This window comes from Bufo gargarizans, chromosome 2 (genome assembly GCF_014858855.1).
Source record: "Bufo gargarizans isolate SCDJY-AF-19 chromosome 2, ASM1485885v1, whole genome shotgun sequence".
NCBI classification, from domain to species: Eukaryota; Metazoa; Chordata; class Amphibia; order Anura; family Bufonidae; genus Bufo; species Bufo gargarizans.
Window position 1 is genome coordinate 673,759,007 of NC_058081.1, and position 21,308 is coordinate 673,780,314.

Sequence of the window (21,308 nt, forward strand, 5' to 3'; positions counted from 1 at the left end):
ACCCATTTTGCGGATGTGTGAATGGACCCTTACATCTCTGCTCTTTCTGAGCTCAGTTGTACAGAGTCTGTATGACAAGTGTGGGTCTCTCTGTATACACACATACAGGGAATGCTAGTAATCTTTTCTCAGAACAACTGTATATTCATCCGCTCATGTTCTTCTGCTACCTTGTGGTGACAGGTTCTCTTGAAATGGTCACTGTGGTTTCAATAAACTTTGCATAAATCAATAGTACACATGAATATAACTTTGTAATAAATCTCATCAGAGTACAATAAGTTCCTCCTTCCTAAACTATCGGATAGATTGCTGTCAGCTCACTGAAGGATCAGATTACAGGCTGCCCATAGAAGACTATGGCACGGGGAGGGTGAGGAGTGAGCTGCAGTAAGAGAGACAGAGGTAAAAAAGAGCTTATTTAAAGAAACAGACACACATGCTGCCCAGAGACGTCCATGGAGGGAGGGGGAGAATGAGCGGCTAGAGGCACTGACAGCATTTCTCACGTTCAACCTGTACTATTCATTTATGCAGAAATAGATGAAACAAGTGTGACCCTGTAAGAGTAACAATTAACCCTTGTACCTCACCGTTCATCATAGCTGAGATTTCTATCCGCAAACTGCTCCAATAACGTTCTTTCTATTATACGTTCGGGGGCTCTGTTCTGAAAGAAGTAGATCAACACATGCTGCAGGCGGGGGTCGTTGGATGGAGACGGTTGCTCCTTAGAAAGCTGGTAGAGTCGGGAGTACTCCTCTCGGAAAGCCTACAGGGAAGACAAACTGTTAACGAAGGTTCATCATAAGAACTGGAAAAGTACAAGAGGGGATAGGACAAATTGCACAACCAAGTCCTCCTTAAAGGAGTTGATCAAGATAGCGATAGCCTAGGGTAGGCTACACATGGCGAACAGCCGACCGCCACCAGAGCAGCATTCCAGAAGGGGCTGCCTCTGAGGGCACATCGCCTTTAAATCCTTGCTGCCGACAGTCACTAGATGCCACAAATCCGGGATGGGATGTCACTGCAACACCTAATTAACAGGCAGCTTTTAATGGTGTAAGACATTTGGTTCACTCCGTCCTATTAGTCTTATTCGTGAGCTGTAAATAATACTCACTCACTCTTTTGAAGCTTTGCTTGTATTTTTCAGTCTTTTTATTCATATAAATAAATCGCTATAATGCATAGCCATCCTGAGAGCGCTGAACTGATTACTACCCCATGCCGCGTGACATTTCGGGGTCACGCCCCCTTAATCCTGTGGGTTGTAACCATGCTCCTTCCATCCTCATCATTTCACATTTACATGTATTCATTAATAACTTCAGTTTTCACAGATGTACATAAAATATTTATGTTGCATTTAATACCAGTTACTGAGATACTGATCACAGAAATACCTTAAAATGGCAAATTTTATTTAACCCTTTAGTCGCCACAGTGTCTCCATTTTCAGTATCCATCTAGTCTCATATTGTAGCAATCGCTATTTATTTTCTGCCAGAGTAGTAGCTTCATTAATGCGTTAGGGAGATATTGATGCAGGACTGCACGATCGCCTTCCTGATGACATTATTGGAGTTCATTCTTACAAAAAATTATTTTAGATTTAATGAAGATCGCTACTTGCAGCCGCGGGGGACTTCAATGGGGTCCTCCACTGCGCCAAGTTTTGCAAATATTTTCATGGCGGCATTTGAGAATGCGCATATTTTCAATAATGGAAAATTAGAAACATCGTCCACATGGCTACGCTATGTGGATGATATATTTCTACTGTGGAAGGGTACGGAACAGTCACTGATGGGATTCCTGCCATGAAACTATAACATTTCCCCCTAACACTATACAGTCCCTGGAGACAATGGGAGATTTAATACTACACTATATGCCAAGCCAACTGACCGAAATAATATATTGCTATATTCCAGCCATCACGCCCCACACGTATTCAGAAATATACCAAAAGGGCAATTTATTAGAGAAAAACGCATCACTAATTAGTCAGAAAAAAAAAAAAAAGGCCAAGGATAATCGCTGCTTGTATATAGGGACTTATGATAGACACGCGACTCAAAAAATGCTATAAATAAATATTGGGGATTATTAAAATACGATTAAAAAAAATGGCAATTTATTTAAAGAAAAACCTAGTTTTTCATACCGGAGAGGTAGAACTGATCAGAGGTGACATCAGAACAAAAAACACAAACAAACAGACTTTTTAGCTGCAAGAAGAAAGGAACCTTCCCACGTTTATCCCGTACTAACTGCAATTCCATTTTGAAAGGAGATTTGATATATATCACCCAAGACAGGGATATAAAACCCCAATGCGCCATTCTTCTACATGTATGACAAAAAATGGCGTTTACGGCATTCGATGTCCATGTAGATTATCGGACAGACAAAAAGAAATAAAAAGGTACAAATAAACGAACATAAATCTAATATTGGACAATATATGGAAATGCAGGAGGTGAAACAAAGGAAAACCAGCATAGCGAAACGACATGGTTGCAACACGGTTATGAAATGAAACATAAATGGCACGATTTAAAATGGACAGTGCTGGATTGCAGTAATGAAGGTACTGCTCTGGCAGAAAACAAACAGATTGCTACAATATGAGACTAAATAGATACTGAAAATGGAGACACTGTGGAGACTAAAGGGTTAAATTTAATTTGCAATTTTAAGGTATTTCTATGATCAGCATTTCAGTAACTGGTTTTAAATGCAACATAAATATTTTATGTCCATCTGTGAAAACTGAAGTTATTAATGAATATATGTAAATGTGAAATGATGAGGATGAAAAGAGATTGTATGTAAAGCGCATGGAGCATGGTTACAACTTACAGGCAGCGCGACCCCCGAAACGTCACGCGGCATGGGGTAGCAATCAGTTCAGCGCTCTCTGGATTACTATACATTATAGCGATTTATTTATATGAATAAGGCCTCATGCACACGGCCGTTGTTTTGGTCCGCATCTGAGCCGCCATGCGGACCATTTCACTTCAATGGGGCGCAAAAGATGCGGACAGCACTCTGTGCATCTGCTCCATGGTCCGCAAAAAATATATAACCTGTCCTATTCTTGTCCTCGTTTTGCGGACAAGAATAGGCAGTTATATTAATGGTTGTGCGCGCCGTTCCGCAAATCACGGAATGCACACGGACGCCACCCGTGTTTTGCAAATCCGCAATTTGCGGACCACAAAACACACAACGGCCGTGTGCATGAGGCCTAAAAGGACTGAAAAAAACAAGCAAAGCTTCAAAAGGGCGAGTATTATTTTACACCTGACGAATAACCTCTTGAATAAGACTGATAGGCGTGGATTCTGTGGCTATAACTGTGGAGCCCGAGGTTCCGAATCCGGTCGTGGTATACTGCAGGGGGAGCAACAGGTGAAGATTGAAGTAAGAAATTTGGTTGATAGATCATATAAAGTTGGATATGTCCTTTGTAAATATATAAATACGTCACTATAATGGGATCTAGCCACTTTCTGCCATATATTGGCTGGACAAAAAATTCTGCGCGTTATATATGATGTCCGTCCAAAAGCCGGTATATACACGACGGTATATCAGTGTTCCGGATATCACAACGACCTTATTCGATGTCATCTGACAGCGCTGACATCTCGGCCTAGGCGCATAATGATCTGCCAGAGGGATAAACCAAGGTCTCTCAGTTCAAGGATTCTGTCCCCCTCAGTTTGTGACAAGTGGCGATGACTTGATCTGATTTTTCAGGTTTCATGTGGCTAAAAAACTTTTCTTTCAATCTGGCTGTTATGCCTCTCCCATGTCACATATTGGAGTTAGATGTTTAAAACTCTGATCATCTGCAGATCTTAGTGCTGCTTCCTCCCCTTCCATAACCTTACAGCTCGTCCTTCAATATTGAGGAGTGTAGTTTTGCAGGAAAAGGCTAGCCATATATTCACTTAAAGGGATTTTCCAGGAGCTCAATACTTATGGCTTATCCTCAGGATAGGTCATTAATATCTCACTTGTGGGGGACCAGCTCCCACACCCCATGACGATGCTGTATGAAGAGGCCACAGCCTTTCCCTAGGTCTTTGACGTCATCTTCGTTGGTCACATGACCCACTTGCATCTTAGTCCCATTTAGCGAACCATACATTGTATAATGCTGATGCATGGTATTGCAGTGCAGTTACTGGATGGGACTGATAAACCACATGACCAATGAACGTGATCTAACAGACTTAGGAAGAGCCTGTGGCACTCGGAGTGCCGTGGCCGCTTCAAACAGCTAATCGTGGGGGTGCCAGGAGTCAGACTCCACCGATCAGATAATAATTACCTATACTGAAGATAGGTCGTCAATACTGAACTCTTGGAAAAACCCCTTTAAAATTTTTACTGCTAATTCTGGGCTTAGCGGGTGGTCTTAGACCTTATGCACATATCTATATCAACATTCCTGAAGGCTTTGTACAACGGAAAGTGTCTATGTTCATTCCGTTTTCCACGTGCACTGCTAGGCTGAGAAGTACATTACCGCTGCATTTCGTACCAAAGCCAAAGGTGCAGGCAAATCTGGAGCTGCACAAAGACCATGTAACCTATGGGTGTGATGTCACAGGTCGAGGAAGAGCATGTAGCGCTCTCTCCCATCCAACTAGTGGGAGTCGGACCTCCAAGGATCGGATATTAAAGAGCTATCTTGAGGGATTTTCTGTGATCTTTATATTCCTAACCTATCCTATGGATAGGTCATCAGCATCTGAATGGTGGGGTTCCGACACATGGGACCCCCGCTGATCAGCTGTTTAATTAGACACTTCTCGCAGCTCTCTCTAAGCCAGTGACCACATGTTCATCGGTCATGTGGGCTAGGTGCAGCTCAGCCCCATTCAAGTGACTGGGGCTGAGTGGGATCCCATCCATAGGATAGGTCATCAGTATTAGCCCTCATGCACACAAAAGGAATTTTGTTTCAGTGTCCGTTCAGTTTTTTTTTTTGCGGAAAGGATGCAGACCCATTCATTTAAATGGGTCCGCAAAAAATGCATACAGAACACTGTGTGCTGTACGCATCTGTATGTCCATTCTGTAGCCCCGCAAAAAAAATAGAACATGTCCTATTCTTGTCCGCTTTAGGCATTGTTACAATGGATCCGCAAAAACAAAAAACGGATGGCATACGGATGGCATACGGATGTCATCGGTTTTGCGTATCCGCAATTTGCGGACCGCAAAACACCTACGGTTGTGTGCATGTAGCCTAAATATCACAGAAAACCCTTTTAACACCCTGAGAACAACCTAAGTGAATAAATTACACGTTCTACTGACTCTTTTACCGCTAAAATATATCAGTCTGCTCAGCTGACGGCAGGACTGCATTTGCAACATGACAAGCTCCCTTTATAACCCAATAGAGAAATATAATTGAAAGTCTTTTATTTAGCATTTATTTTATAGCTATTAACTCTCACTGATTCCAGGACCACCTCGGACAGTCAGAATGGACAGCACGAACAATGCCAGTAACTAACCAGCCTCTAATCTACCAACGGATGCCATCATTGTCCTTCCCTGCTGTCCACACATGCCTGAGTGACGCATTAATAGAAGACGTGCGGCAGGAAGCACACGATCCAAGCGCTGTGCACTTCAGCGTCTTTAGCTTCGAGGTGTAGCTACTTAATTACCACGAGCCGGGAATGAATATGTCTGTTTGAAAACCGATTTTGAACCTCAAAGTGATAGCTTCTTTGAAAAAGCTACAGACATCATCTGCTACCTTTTCAGCACTGAAAACCAATTTACGTCAAGCGCAGGATGATTCTGCATGGTACAGCCTAAAATTATCTTGTTGGAACCCAAGCGGCTCTCTGCATATGCATGTGGTGACAAAAATAGATGTTCCACAAGCTCCAAAACAAATTTGCATGTTTTTGCAGATGGAACAATAGTGGCGCTGACAGTGCTTTTCACAGAACAAGAGCAGCTAAAAATGCCTAGCAAATGTAATCGCTTAAAAGTGGCATAAAGCCCACACATGTGCCAGTCTGCAAAACCGTACTCTTCTACCACCCTACGGAAGCTGGAAAACTTGCACACTGGGTGCCCCCCTCCTGTCATCTAGGCAAAGCTCGATTTCGGCTCGGTTGGAGCAAAGCTATTAGGCTAGGGCTACACGACATGGGGCACAACTACACTGCAACATGTGTCGCGCGACAATTTTTATAATGATAGTCTATGGTGTCGCACTGCAACGCGACAGTCGCAGAAAAATCCATCTTTTTCTACCGTTGTGTAGCAGTTGCAGCGCGACACCATAGACCATCATAAAAATTGTTGTGCGACAAAATGTTGCGTGACACATGTCGTGTTGCCCTAGCCTTAGACGCTGGTTGGCATCTGTAAGCAGTTAATTACTCAACCAATAAAGTAAAAAAAAATTACTTTAATAAATGTCTTACTAATTTGTATGATTGTACCCCATTACTTCTATCAGCAACTGCTCTGTACTTTACTAAATGACTCCCTAACTTTTATTATTGCACCCCTAGTTATTTACAGTCATCTGAGTGGAGACTCGAGCAGGAACATTTATTGCTGGCGGTCTTTCTGAAGGGTCTATACACCTTTCCGCCACTGACCTATAATGCTCAGCATTTCATAACCTGGTTCTCGCCAAGCATGGTCAACGCCAGAGTATTTTACACCACTTGATCCCGCCTTATAACGGTGCGGTGGAAGCGGTCGTGCCGATCATGCTTAGAAGCACCATTCATCTACATTCAGCATACACGTCAGGATGCATTTATCACCGCATCTGCTCAGATGTTCACCTCCTAAGAGGTAACATAAAGGGGTGGTCCGAGATATTTTAAGATTTGTTAGAGAACAGGAAGCTGTATGAAATGAAGAAAGAACCCATACTGCTTTGTCTGCAGTAGTCAAGTGATCATTGTTCATGTGACCGCTGCAGCCAACCATTGGTCTCAGCAGTTACATCTGCTGGAAAGGCATGTGACTGCTGAGGCCACTGGTTGGCTGCGGTGATCACATGAATGGCCTTTGACTGCTAAGGCCAGTGACTGGCTGCAGGGGTCACATAAATGATATGTGAGCTTTTTTTTTCTCCATATAGCCCTCTGCTCTGACACTTAAACATAAAAATAATAATCCTGGACAACCCGAATAAGCACATTTTCCTTTTTCTCTGGATCTACACCTTAGATCATTTTCACACATTATTTTTTACGTCCGAAGTACAGCCAAGTCTCCCTGCTCACCGGCAGGTGTAATGACCCAAACTGACAGCATTGTAGGGATCTATGAGGCTGTCAGTACAGGCCACTAAGCCTGCGGTGGGGTCGGGTACTGAAGTAGTGTGTAGGTACTGTAGATCCAAGATCACACTCGCACTCATCGTCAGAGACTATCGCTGTGTGCAATTGCATAGAATAAAGTGTTAACTACTAAACACTGCCCCTGTAGATTAGTGACCTGTGAAGGCCGAAACCTGCGGTGCCCCAACGTTATTCACTAGAACTTAGTATTGTGGCTTTTGTAAGTTATCCTTTTTAGTCTGTCTCGTTTTTCAGCTGGCTCAACCATAACATGAATGGCCAAGTATGCAAATGCAATGAACCAAATGTCCTGCAGCTTCGAAAAAAAGAGACTGGGGCTACCACCATGCTGGAGAATGGGAGGACCCTCGGTGTCCTAAACACGGCCAACACATTAAACTATGCCAGCTCATATGTAGCTTTATATATAACTGGAGATTGGTAGATTGATGATCTGAAGCATCCAAGGATGTCCACCTGACCACACTGGACACCAAACATAACAGATTAAGGCTGTTTCCGTAAATGCCATTCAGATCCTCAAATGTTTAGACCCCATTAGGGCACATAACAGAAGCTGAGCAAATCGAGAATATGTGAACTATAAATGTAGATAAGAGACAAATTGGGCTTTACACATTGGGGGAGATTCATCAAAATGGGTGCAGGGTTCACAGGTGAGGAAGCTGCCACTAGCACCCAATAGATTTTACCCTTCAGATTGGCTGCATAGGAAACGGCTCCAGTTTCACATGCACTAGTTTTAGCAAATCTTCCCTATTAGATTCCTAACCATCACAATACTAATAAAAAATATATATACCGTATACACACACACACACACACTTGTCCAAGCCAAAAGTCAGTCGTGGTTAGATAGCAGTAACATACTGAGGACAGGACACATTAGTATTCACCGCAACGTGTTAGGATCTGTTCACATCGCGTTTTACGGCCTGCATTTAACATAATGGCCATAACCTATATTTTAAACAGATACCTGTAATACATGCCCATACAGTTGTAATCCATCAGCCACAGGCTCCAATGTAATCAAACGTATACCATATGGTATAACTTTTTACTGGATACCATTACATATAATAGCACTGACATTGCCCATGCCACCCATACAGAGGACAAAAAACAAACAAAAAGGCTTTTAGACCTTTGTCGGACTAATGCATCTCTATGGACATGTTTAGCATCTACATTGGGATCTCTCCCAGCATATACCGTAGCCATGAGAAAAACAAACAACACCCTCTTTGAATTGTATGGTTTGACTTATCAGGGCCGTCACAATATAAAAAAATATATAAAAAATTGTGGTCCTTAGGAATTTGGTAAATTCAACTTCAGATGAACAACAACCACCCATAACAGATTACATCAGTCATTATAGAGTTAACAAACAAAAAAATAAAATAAAAAAAAATTGAAGGAAAAAAAAAAAAAGGCAGAAGCTGCGTGTGAAAAATTAAGTTACGGCCTCAGTTGTGCGGCACTATACCGTGCAGCCATATGGGCCACAGTGGGCTAATGAAGACCACACTGTTCATGGTTGGGTATTGAAGGGGCTGCACAGACATTAACAATACAGGCCGATTAAACAGTGTGGTCTTTTAGCTAGTGCCCTGCACCCAAAGCCAGCAGAGCCCCGTCACAAGTGTCACACAACCGAACCCTCACTGCTTCCATATGAATTAAAACGGTAAGTAGCAGCCAGGTGCTGCTAATCAAATGCGGAAGCGGCCGGACAAAAACTACAGCATGTTGTGTTTTTTTGTCCTGCCGCCTCTCGGCTTGTTCGCCGTGCTGTGGCCAGACCTCTGGCCCGCACCCATTATAGTGAATAGGGCCGGAGCGGACTTCCAGCGGCACGATGGGCTAGAGTTAGCAATGATCCGGCAGGCTGTTCCCTCGCCGAACCATGGTACCTCAAGTGTGAAAGTAGCCTTAGAAATGCAATTAATGTGGCCAATCAGAAAGGGATAGAAGGTCACTTCCAAACAATCTGAGGTCCATCATTCTACACTGAGAAAGATTTTTCATGAGTAGTAAACTTTCAAGACGGCTGACAAACGTCCTAGGAGAGGTTATCATAGCAAATTCATCATCAGACCGTACAATGCACAGAGAAATTGCAAAAAAACGAGAGCTACAACTAAGGCCAGACACACACAAGCAAACTGAATGCAAGGAACTGGCAGAGACAGCGACGGGTCCTGTTCTGGCCTCCACTCCTCTGACAGGATCACGCAGCATTATACTGATTTGCAGTGCTGGGTAACCCTGAGAGTCCTGGAATCTATTGTATTATATTGACAGCATTAAGTCAGTGTAATTCAATAGATTCCAGGACTCTTAGGGTTACATAGCATTATAAATCAGAATAATGCTGTGCGATCCTGTTAGAGGAGCAGAGACCAGACCAGGACCTGTCACTGACAAGCTGCATTCAATTTACTCGTGGGTGTCTGGCCCAAGACTACAGGCCTCAGCAAGTTAAATGTTCAAGTTCATGACAGTACAATTGGAAAGAGACTGAATAAGTATGGCTCGTTTGGAAGCGTTGTCAGGAGAAAGCCTCTGAACAAGTTCCATCTGAACAAACCACAAGACTTCTGGAACAATGTTCTTTGGACAGAGAAGACCAAAGTGAAGATGTTTGGCCATAATGGTTTTTGCCAGAAGTGGCGCTGTGCAAACGTAACATGTCAGCACAAACATCTCATACCAGCTGTCAAACACAATGGTGGAGGGGTGATGATTCGGGTTTGTTTTTCAGCTGAAGAACCTGGGCATCTTGTAGTCCTTGAGATAACCGTGAACTCTTCTGTATACCAAAGTATTCTAGAGTCAAACACAAGGCCATCTATTCAACAGCTAAGGACTGGCCAAAACTGTCATTCTACAGGACAATGATCCCAAGCAGACCAACAGAGAGGCTGAAAAAGAAAGTCAAGGTGTTGCAATGGCCTAGCCAGCTTTTATATGTGAATAAAATACCCACTTGGTTGAGTCCCGACATCAACCCAATTGAAATGGTGTGGTGGGACCTTGAGATTTGTGTGGAAACTAATGCTTACAAACTTCAATTAACTGATGCAACATTGTAAAGTGTGGGTCAAAATTCCTCCAGAATGATGTGAGAGACCGATAGTCATACAGAAAACAATCACCGTATTTTTTGCTCCATAAGGAGGACTTTTTTCCCCACAAAAGTGAGGGGAAAATGTCAGTGCATCTTATGGGGCGAACACTAATGAGCTCTTCCATACTTACATGCACTATGTCCTGACGATGTGTCAGGAGGACAGTGCAGCGTGGTGCGGGCCGGAAGGTGACCACTCCCATTCCGTGGTCACATGACACAAACGTATCCTCGAGGATTTTTTGTGTTGAACTACTCTATTCAATCGAGTAATCATTTCAAGCTGTACTCTGTCCAACGATGGTTCACAGCACAGCGGGCCAGGAAGAGCACTGGATTTCAGGAGCAGTGGCAGCATCTGGGACAGGAGAGCGAGTGGTTTTATTTATTTTTGTCTGCTCTGAGGTCTGATTAACGTTGGGGGGTCTGATCTAAGGTCCAATTGGATTGGAGGTCTGAGCTGGGGTGTAATTAAAATTGAGGGTATGATCCAAGGTCTGATTAGTGTTCTGAGCTGGGGTCTGATCTGAGGTATGCTTGGGGGTCTGATTAACAATGGGTGTCTGATCTGAGGTCTAATTAACGTAGGAAGTCTGAGCTGAGGTCTAACATTGGGGGCCTGATCTGAGGTCTGCTGAAAAATATTTTTCTCCTGAAAAAACCTAGATGTGTCTTATGGGCAGGTACGTGTTATAGGACAAAAATACGGTACTTCAAGTTATTGCTGCTAAAGATGGTTCTACAAGCTACTGATTCATGGGGTGTACTTGGTGTTTCAAACACGGCTTTTCCATTTTGGCTTCATTTTTGTTGAATAAATAACGACACCGGGAAATCTGCTGTGTGGTGGTGTACATCTGACGGTGTACTTGCTTAATTCTATGACCTTCTAAAAAACAGTCCTGAAATATAAAACCATAGAATTCAAAGAGGGTTTAGGGCTTAGTTTTTTTCATGACTGTATATTCTAAACATATCACAAACATGATGTGACCAAAACCTTATTGCATCAAAAATTTTAACTTCCAGGTTGTTAGCACACAGCAAACCTTGGAATACCTTAACAAGCCCTGCTTCAGGTCCATCACGATCAAAGACCTGGCGGGCTTTCAGTATGGCCAGGATGACGCCTTGCATGGCAGGGCACAGCATTGTCTAGCACCGCAGATGAATAAAAGAAGAAGATAAAATAAGATATCACAGAGAGAAAGAAAAAGTAGAAAGAAAGCCATCAGAGAAAGCAGAACGAGTTAGTGCAGGGTTAGTTTCCCAAACCAGCAGCTTATGTCACTAAATTAAAGATGTATTTTGCTCTCAGGCAACACTGCACTAAAGACAGGACGGTGAATGAAATAAGTATCATCATTATCCATTACAGAACGTATGTGGCAAGCAATCACGTGTTAAAAAGCTGACCCTACTGTGTGACAGATGATTGGAGTCTGAGCTCTCATGCTCTGTACCTCCTCATTATAGCCATCAGCATCGGATCTAACAAGTATCTTTCCCACAGTGGGAATCTCCACTTCGGAAAGCTGGGAGCTGGGCTGCTGCTCCTTCTCCCCTGGCTGATTAGAGAGGATGGGTTCGGGTTGACTGGCCTCCTCTGGCTCAGGATTTGTTGGCTGTGACAGCAGCGAAGAAAAGTATAAAAAGAACAAGCAGGAAAGATGGTTAAGAATATAGCTCAGTACAGAGATACAAGAAGAGAACAGGTGAAGGTGAACATCATTGAGCCATCGCTAACAGCCGGTCCCCCATATCTCCACCACATCATACACACTTAGAAGAACACATAATACACACTTAGGAGAAAACTTGAAGAATCCATAATTGGACACAATGCATCCGAGGACCTTAATTAACCCATGCAGGGGTTTTCCATGGTTTTTATACTGATAGCCAATCCTTAGGATAGGTCATCATTATCTAGTCGGTGGGGGTATGCTTCCTGGAACATCTAACAATCACCTGTTTTTCAGTAGCTTAGGTGCTGGAAACAGGCACCGACACCACACAGCTCTGTGCTTGGGCAGTAGACAGCGCGAATTCTTGCAGAGCTGCTTCCATTGACCCCCAGCTTCACACATGGTAGTTCCCATGATTATGAGCACAGGTGGCAGGAATTGGACCCCAACCAGTCAGATATTTATGATCCTAAGGATAGGCCATTAATATAAAACCCAAAGGAAAACCTTTATAGGAGTTGTTCCAGGATCACAACTCTTGGTAATAAGTTCCCGTCGAGTGTCATGTATGAGAGCTGTCACTCTCAGTACTTGGCCATCTCCGTCATTCCATAGACTTTGGAATAGTGGTTGCGGCTCTATTCAATCAAACAGGGGCCCTAGGACAGTCAAAATGTACAGTACAAAGTTTCATGAACACCGCCACTAACTAACCAGCTTCTAAATTACCAACGGATGTCATCATTTCCTTCCCTACTGCCCACAGTTGGTGGAGTGATGCAATACTGTAGAAGATATGCAGCAGGCAGCACATGATCAATTGGAAGTTCTAAATAAAAAAAAATTCCAACATGTACCTCTTCTAGTGCGGCTTCCACTCCGTTTTTTGCATAGGACTCTGCAGTTTTGGTTATAGCAAGGGCGGTCTGTTCTTTGGTGATCATAGCATGTTCTGATGACAAGGATCTATTGAAGTCCCCACAACACAGAGCGGTGCCTGCAAGGGTGGTGAAAACAGACCATGTTCCAAGATAAGACTGACAACATTTAAGAGACCGGTGGATTAGGGATCTAAAGATGTGCATAGATTTTTAGGGATGAAGAGGATCTGAGGAAATAACCAGTCATGACGTTATTTGTGCCCAATAATCTAAATCCACAGTTCACACCGCTCTACCATGTTCTATGAAATGATAATCGCACCAGCAACAAGCAAATAACTTTATATGTATCTAAAATTGTGTTATAAAATGAAGGTACTAATGAAATACAGAGCAAACCTTCAAAGATCAGGTCTACTGCCATTATACTTGGAGAGTCCAAGAAAGCCACTATTTACCATTAGGCAAGACCTCCTCTTCTGAAGTGACCACAGGCTCCATTTGTGGGATCTTGCATGAATGAGCCTCCTCCCATTCTTCCACGTCTTGTTCAAACCTTTGGTTGTTCTCTCTAATACACTGTACAAAACCTGGTGGAAGACTGCCGATTTTATCTTCCAGTTGTCCCGTTTCATGGTCTAAAGAATTATTTTTGAGAAAAAAAAAAAAATTATATATATAGAATTACAAATATTCCCTGTTAAGCTGCCCAGATACATTAGATAAAAAGTAGCTGAACTTGACAATTTTCCCAAGATTGGCCAGCTATCTAATGTGTATAGGTGTGTCCTGACTCAGACAGCAAATGTTGGGAGAAATAAATCCATCACGCCAAAAGGCATTACCCATGGTGCCTGGAAGCAGCGCATTTCCCTCTTCCCATTGACATACAGTACTGTACAAAAGTTTTAGTTTACATGTGGAAAAATGTTGCAAAGTAAGGTAACTTTCACACCTGCGCTTTCCCTTTCGCGCTACTGAGATCCGTCATAGGATCTCAATACCGGAGGAAAATGCTTCAGTTTTGTCCCCATTGTCAATGGAGACAAAACTGAACTGAAGGGAACGGAGTCACCAGAATGCATTCCGTTCCGTTTGGTTGCATTCCCATGATGCACACAAAAGCGCTGCAAGTCAATGGTGAGCGATCCGTTATCTCGGACACAAAAGAAAACTGATCCCGCGCCCACTGACTTACAATGGCGTTAAAGACGGATCCGTCATGGCTATTTTAGAGATAATACAACTGGATCTGTTCATAACGGATGCAGATGGTTGTATTATCATGACGGAAGCGTTTTTACTGATCCATGACGGATCCAACAAATATGCAGATGTGAAAGTAGCCTTCAGAAATAGAAGTGTTTTGATATCTGGCTTGGCGATTTCCCTGGTCATATTCCAAGGCTTGCTAAAAACTCAGATTTTGACTCTCAGGGAGCCACGTCCACAAGGAGGCCCTAGTGAGATGGCTCTCTGCATAAAAGCTGAAGTGTTGATAGTTTATTTTTTATCAATTAACAAAATGCAAAGTGAACAAACAAAAGAAAAATCTAAATCAAGTCGTTATTTGGTGTGACCACGCCTTGCCTTTAAAACAACATCAATTCTTCTAGATCCACTTGGACAGTTTTTGAAGGTACTCAGCAGGGAGTTTATTCCAAACATCTTGGAGAACTAACCACAGATCTTCTGTGGATGTAGGCTTGCTCAAATCCATCTGTCTCTTCATGTAATCCCAGACTCAAGGATTGTGGGATCAGAGCTCTGTGGGGCCAATGTCATCACTTCCAGGACTCCTTGTTCTTCTTTACGCTGAAGATGGTTCTTAATGACATTGACTGTATGCTTGGGATCATTGTCCTGCTGCAGAATACATTTGGAGCCAATCAGACACCTCCCAGATAATACTGCATGATGGCTAATTATCTGCCTGTATTTGTTTGCATTTAGGACACCATTAATCCTGACCAAATCTCCAACTCTATTTGCTGAAATGCAGCCCTAAAGATGCAACACTCCACCATGCTTCACTGTTGCCTGCAGACACTCATTATTGTACTGCTCTTCACTTAGCCTTGTTTCCATGTATAGCTTTTTGGCTGCAATTCTTCCATGAAGACCACTTCTAGCCAGACTTCATTGGCCAGTAATGTGGTGTAACTGGGTCCCACTAATTTCTGCCAGGTATGAGCTGATGGCACTGCTGGATATCTTCCAATTTCAAAGATAAGTAAGCATGAAGTGTCTCCCAGCTGCTGCACTAAGTTTTCAGCAAAAGGAGTTGGGGATTTGGTCAGGATTAATGGGGTCCTGAGTGCTGCGAAATAAAGGCAATAGCAACAGGGGGGCGTCCGATTGGCTGCAGATTTATTCTGCAGCAGGACAACGACCCCAAGCATACAGCCAATGTAGTGAAGTCCTGGAAGTGATGAAATGGTCCCACAGAGTCCTGATCTCACCATCATCGAGTCTGTCTGGGATTACATGAAGAGACAGAAGGATTTGAGAAAGCCTACCTCCACAGAAGTTCTCCTAGATGTTTGGAACAACCTCCCTGCTGAGTTCCTTCAAAAACTGTGTGTAAGTGTACCTAGAAGAATTGATGTTTTGAGGGCAAAGGGTGGTCACACCAAATATTGATATAATTTAGATTTTTCTCTTGTTCTTTCACTTTGCATTTTGGTAATTGATACACAAACTATTAACACTTCTATTTTTAAAAGTAAAGTATTCTTACTTTGAAGCATTTTTTTCCACAACTGCCTACTAAGGCTAAGGCTAGTTTTACACCTGTGGTGTGTATTCCGGCAGATTGTTACAGCAGACAATGGCGGCAAACAGCAGCGGTTTCTGTCCAGACGGTTTTCCGCACTGTCTACCCGAATGCGGCCAGGTTTTCCGCACTGTCTACCGGAATGCGGCCAGATCTCTTCCGGACCCCATTGTACTTAATGAGGCTGGTGGACACTCTGTCTGTGTTCGACAGTGCCGGATGCGGTGAATTCTGACAGGGTGTTTTCTGCCGAAATTAACACTCTAGGTGTGAAACTAGCCTAAGCTGAGCCGAGCATGCCTGTTTTTGGGAGAAAATCTGTGAAATAAATTAGCTAAGGCTACTTTCACACTGGCGTTTCCGTTTGTGAGATCCGTTCAGGGATCTCACAAGTGGTCCAAAACGGATCAGTTTTTCTCTTAATGCATTCTGAATAGAAAAGCATACGCTCAGAATGCATCAGTTTGGCTCTGTTCCGATTTAGAGGCAGACACCAAAACGCTGCTTGCAGTGTTTTGGTGTCAGTCTGACGAAACTGAGCCAAACGGATCCGTTTTCACTGACACAATCTGGCACAATAGAAAACGGATCCGTCCTCCATTGACTTTCAATGGTGTTCAAGACGGATCCGTTTTGGCTATGTTAAAGATAATACAAACAGATCTGTTCTGAACGGATGCATGCGGTTGTATTATCTGAACGGATGCATTTGTGCAGATCCATGACGGATCCGCGTGAATATAGCCTAAGTTGTTTGGACAGCCTCATGTTTAGAAGCCAATATATCTAAAGTAGCTTAAAAGCAATGCATGAAAAAATAAAAATAAATAAAGATTTAAAAAAAAATAACTACTCATCACTTCTTACCCTGAATAAGAGACGGCAGCTTGTTATTTATGTACATGAGGCAGTACGCGCTGGCATTTCTCACACCTCCATAGGAGTCTCTTTCCAGCTCTTCCCATGTGGCTTCTGTCACGGATACATCATTGTACTTCATCCAGCACTGTCTGGTGTGGCTGTATATATACGCCCAGTAGTGGCCGGCATTAGCCTGGCCTTCGTGAACCAGCACTGCATGAAGCCTGTACGGAACCTAACAAAGGATTATGCATTAATGTGTTATCTCTGCATTAGTCTATCAACCGGGAAAAAAACTAAAAAATAACAACTTACATTTGTATGTACTGAGGTGGCTATGAGAAGGGCAAAAGCAGTGGCACTGACACGTGCTTTCCCCAATAATTCATAAAAGATGTAGAAAATACACAAGACGGTGAAATATATACGCAGAATTACAATGATGTGGCAGGAGATCAGACAAGACCTCCATCTGGCTGGAAGGCAGCTGGCAGCACGAGCCCTCCTCCACTGCCTTGTCTGTTACAGGAGCCCACACCTTTCAGCCAGAAATACAAGGGATCTGTAGGAATTTAACACTTCTAATTTACTATTTCTACAAAAGCACACAAGAAATCCCTTTCTATAAAACAGTCCCCCCTCCCCATTGTAACTTCCAGCCTGCACAGCCTGCTGGGAGCAGTTGCACTGAAATGGCTGTATGGACGCAGGTTGGGACTCTGGATGCCATTTGCAGAGGTGAACCTGCTGGTAATTATTAGGGATGTACAACAATTACTTGCACATCTGAGAGTGATCCATTAGGGAGTAGTTCCATGAATAATAATCTACATTTTTCAAACCAGCATTACTTTGTAATTGCATGTAATTAAACAGGTAAAATAGCTATGGAGCTATTCAGCAAAATGTCATTGTATAGCGCCACCTGCGGTTTGTTTATTTTTTTGTCCGTCTCATTTGAGCTGGTCGCACATGCTCAGTTTAAATCTTCAACTCCCACCAGCCCCATGTTCTGTTATAAGCTGAGGCAGTTCTAGAGAGAAAGCAGCAGAAAGGACGCGCCCCCTGAGCTGCCAGGCTGAAGATAATGTAGCAGAGGAATTAGAGCAATGAATGGGGAGATCTCTGGATCCATGTGAGGTACAGGGCTGGCTTTAGCTTTGTTAGAAAGGCATCATCATGTATTATATCCATTTTTTACAATCAAGACAATGAAATTTCCTGCAGCCAGACGCCTGCTGTTCCCCGTGCCTGCCGTACTGAGGGTGTCACACAGACTGCCATAAACAGCTTCCTCTCCGTCTGCTCATAGATTTGCAAGGCACTGGAAGTCCCAATCTATTACGGAACTAGAAATGTATTAAGGAATTGACATATGCAGCTGCCCTATGTTTCCCCCGGGCGATGGAGATGTGACTAGGATATTATTTTGGGACAGAAAGGATCTGAATGACAGGTCATGACATCAGTGACACAGCAGGGTAAGATGATGGCATGTAATTAGAAGCCTTCACGTAACGGGGTCCTCGGAACGGTTAGTCATGCTTGTGCGCACTGAGCTGCATATGCGGTATATTTTCCAGATATATATATATATAAAAATAGTGCCTCAGATTTAGCCCTCTCCTCACCGACGCACGTCCCCGTCTTACGCAGACAGAATTCTCAGCTGTTGACACCAGGCCAGACTTCATTCACGTTTTCCTGAAGCCAACACGTCCTCCTGTGCTACAGTCATTGGCCGCATGTCCAAACTCCTGAACCATGACACAGTACACTCGCACATGGTCACAAGGGTTAAATCCGCTCCCCTAGTGCTCACTCAGGCCTCGCTATTTTAGGAAATCCTACTGCAAACACATGCACTGATCAGAAACTCATTCCAACTGGTGTATAAGGCGTCTTGTCAAACTGCATCTCTACTGCAACACTGACCAAATGATTACTCAGTTAAAGGGGTTATCCGAGAGAAAAAACGAGATTTTTGTATAACTTACCAGTAAAATCTCTTTCTCGCTCTTTCCTTGGGGGACACAGAAGACCTTGGGTATAGCTCATCTCCATAGGAGGCGTGACACTAAGTGAGAACTGTTAAGCCCCTCCTCCACAGCTATACCCTCAGCCTGGAGAGAAAGGCTGCCAGTTGCGTGTCCAAGTAGTGAGAAAAGGCAAAGCCCAAGAAGTGGAACCAACAAGCCAACTACCCAACGGGTAAAACAAACTCGGAAACTCGCGTAGATAAAAACAAAGAATGGGTGGGTGCTGTGTCCCCCAAGGAAAGAGCGAGAAAGAGATTTTACTGGTAAGTTATACAAAAATCTCGTTTTCTCGCCCAGTTTCCTTGGGGGACACAGAAGACCTTGGGACGTTCAATAGCAGTCCAAGAGGGGAGGGACTACAGCACCAAGGCGAAGCACCCGAAGGCATCAAGAAACCGCCGCCTGCAGACCAGGCAGCCCAAGACAGCATCCGCTGAAGCCCGAGTATGCACCCTGTAGAACTCGGTAAGGTGTGCAAGGAAGACCAGTGACCGCCTTGCACAAATGCATGGCCGAAGCCCAATGCCTCCGGCCCAGGGGACACCGACCGCTCTGGTGAAATGGACAGTGACACCAAAGGCAGAACCCTGCCCTTGGTGCGGTAACCACAACAATAGCCACTCTGAGAAAGCGGAGGAAGCCACCCTGGAGGCCGCAACCCTTGCACGGACCTCCTAGAAACACAAGAGACCAAACGTCGACAAGAGCCGGAGATCTCCAAGCAAAAACGCAAGGCCCAAACAACGTCCAAACGGTGAAGTGTCCGTACCCGGGGGCGGGAAGGGGAGGACGAATGCCTCACGGAACTGAAAGACAAACACCACCTTCAGAAGGAAGGAAGAGACGGGATGGAGAACAGCCCTGTCCTATGGAAAGACAGAAGGCTCGGAACAAGAAGGACCGCCACTCAGGCACCCGTCAGAGACCCGACGGCTACGGAAACACAACCGCACAGGACAGAAGGAGTAGAGAGAACTACTGTAACGGCTCCAAAGGAAAGATAGGAGCGCCAAGAACCCAGTATGTAGATCCCAGGGCGGTACCGGAGGGCAGTACAAAGGGAACCCAAGAGCCGCTCCATGGAAGAAGGTCTTGACAGGCCCAGAGGGCCGTGGAACGCTGAAAGAGGAGGGACAGCGCCGACACTTGAAGCAACAGGGTCCCAGTCCCAGGTCCAGGCCGGACTGGAGAAAGACAGAACCATGGAGAAAGAAAGGCAGAGAGGGGAAAACGCCCAGCTTCCCACAGAACCCCAGGTAAAAACCCTAAGTCCTACAACAGAACCTGGACGAAACACGGCCAGGAGCGAACACTAACGAGCCCGCTAGAGTCGCCTGGGCAAGCGGGTGAAAACCCAACGAGATCATGCGCAGACCAGTAACACGGCCAGAACGGAAGCCGTTCTACTGTCCCAGTGTGGGAGATCCAGGGGCAACCCTGACCGAATGGTAGTCCTCCCAAGTTACCGAGAAGGTAAGTCCATGGCAGAACCATTGCCGAGAATGGAAAAAAAACTCAATCTGCACCCAGCTGGAGGACAGAACGCGGCAGACCCGGTAAATAGGCACACAGCTAGTACAGCCAGTGTGAACAAGGGAAACAGTACGAGGCCAAAAGGAACACCGGAACCATCCACATGAACAACCATGCTCTCCCCAGAGGGGAGGGCAGCGAAGGAAAGCCTCTGAAGCATGGCCGGGACAGAAGCCACATCGGAGTGAACTGTACCGAGCGGGAGCCAAACAGAGCCGGCGAGAAAAGGCAGTCGAGACAGAGGCCGGCATAACACCCTCCAACCGAAAGGAGGGGTGGGCAACAGGGAAGCCATAGGACAGCTCAAGAGCAGAACCCCGCTACACCGAGACGCCCGGTTCACCGCCCGCAGAAGGCGAATACCCTGAAGAACCCAAGATGGAGGTCCTCCGGACCTGGGTACGCGAGCACCCAAGAGAAGTTGGGTGACCTTCCCGAGAAGAGCGGCCCGAACCTGGTAACAGATCAGACTGAAGCGCAGAGGGCACCAACCGGAAGGACTCACACCACACCGCATCTGAAGAGGAGGAATGGTAGTAGGCGAGGGAACCGTAGTCCCGCCAGAGAAAACGCAGAATTCGAGGGACGCTGCAGACAGCACTCTCGACTATGTGACCACCAACGCAGGGAAACAATGCCGCGGGAGGACGAACGGGTACGCATCTAGGGACCACGAACACACCCCGGGCGGAAGGGACGAAAGGAATGAGTACCACCCAGCTCGGTGCAGTAGCGAACAAGTAGAGCTCGTCTACTTATATATAAGGTATATATATATACCTTTGAACACATTGGGCATTCATTAGCTGTTTGTTGAACACCACCGTAGGCTCACACAGGTGGACAGAACGAGCTCTTTAGAGAGATAGCGCAAGGCTAGCTGCAAGCATCGTATCTCAAGAGAAAAAAGGTATGTTGCAGGAGAAAGGGAGGCATACGTACGAGTAGCCCCGTAAGCAGTGAGAAGACCAACCCACCCATGGGAGGAGAAGGCATACCCGGCCCAAACAACGGA

General features: G+C 44.7%; 1 protein-coding gene across 3 annotated transcripts in view; it reads right to left on the bottom strand.

Moving 5' to 3' along the window:
- Positions 1–21,308, bottom strand: part of USP28 (ubiquitin specific peptidase 28) — an 85,725-nt gene that overhangs the window by 12,845 nt on the left and 51,572 nt on the right. Inside the window, exons 16-21 of one of the 3 annotated variants that reach the window (XM_044282280.1) lie at positions 16,728–16,956; positions 13,543–13,722; positions 13,061–13,200; positions 11,979–12,140; positions 11,575–11,670; positions 594–772 (exon numbers count right to left, since the gene is read on the bottom strand). In XM_044282280.1, coding sequence (XP_044138215.1) covers positions 594–772; positions 11,575–11,670; positions 11,979–12,140; positions 13,061–13,200; positions 13,543–13,722; positions 16,728–16,956 — 986 coding nt within the window. The remainder of the gene's footprint in view (positions 1–593; positions 773–11,574; positions 11,671–11,978; positions 12,141–13,060; positions 13,201–13,542; positions 13,723–16,727; positions 16,957–21,308) is intronic. The other 2 variants (XM_044282281.1, XM_044282282.1) reach the window with 2 other exon arrangements.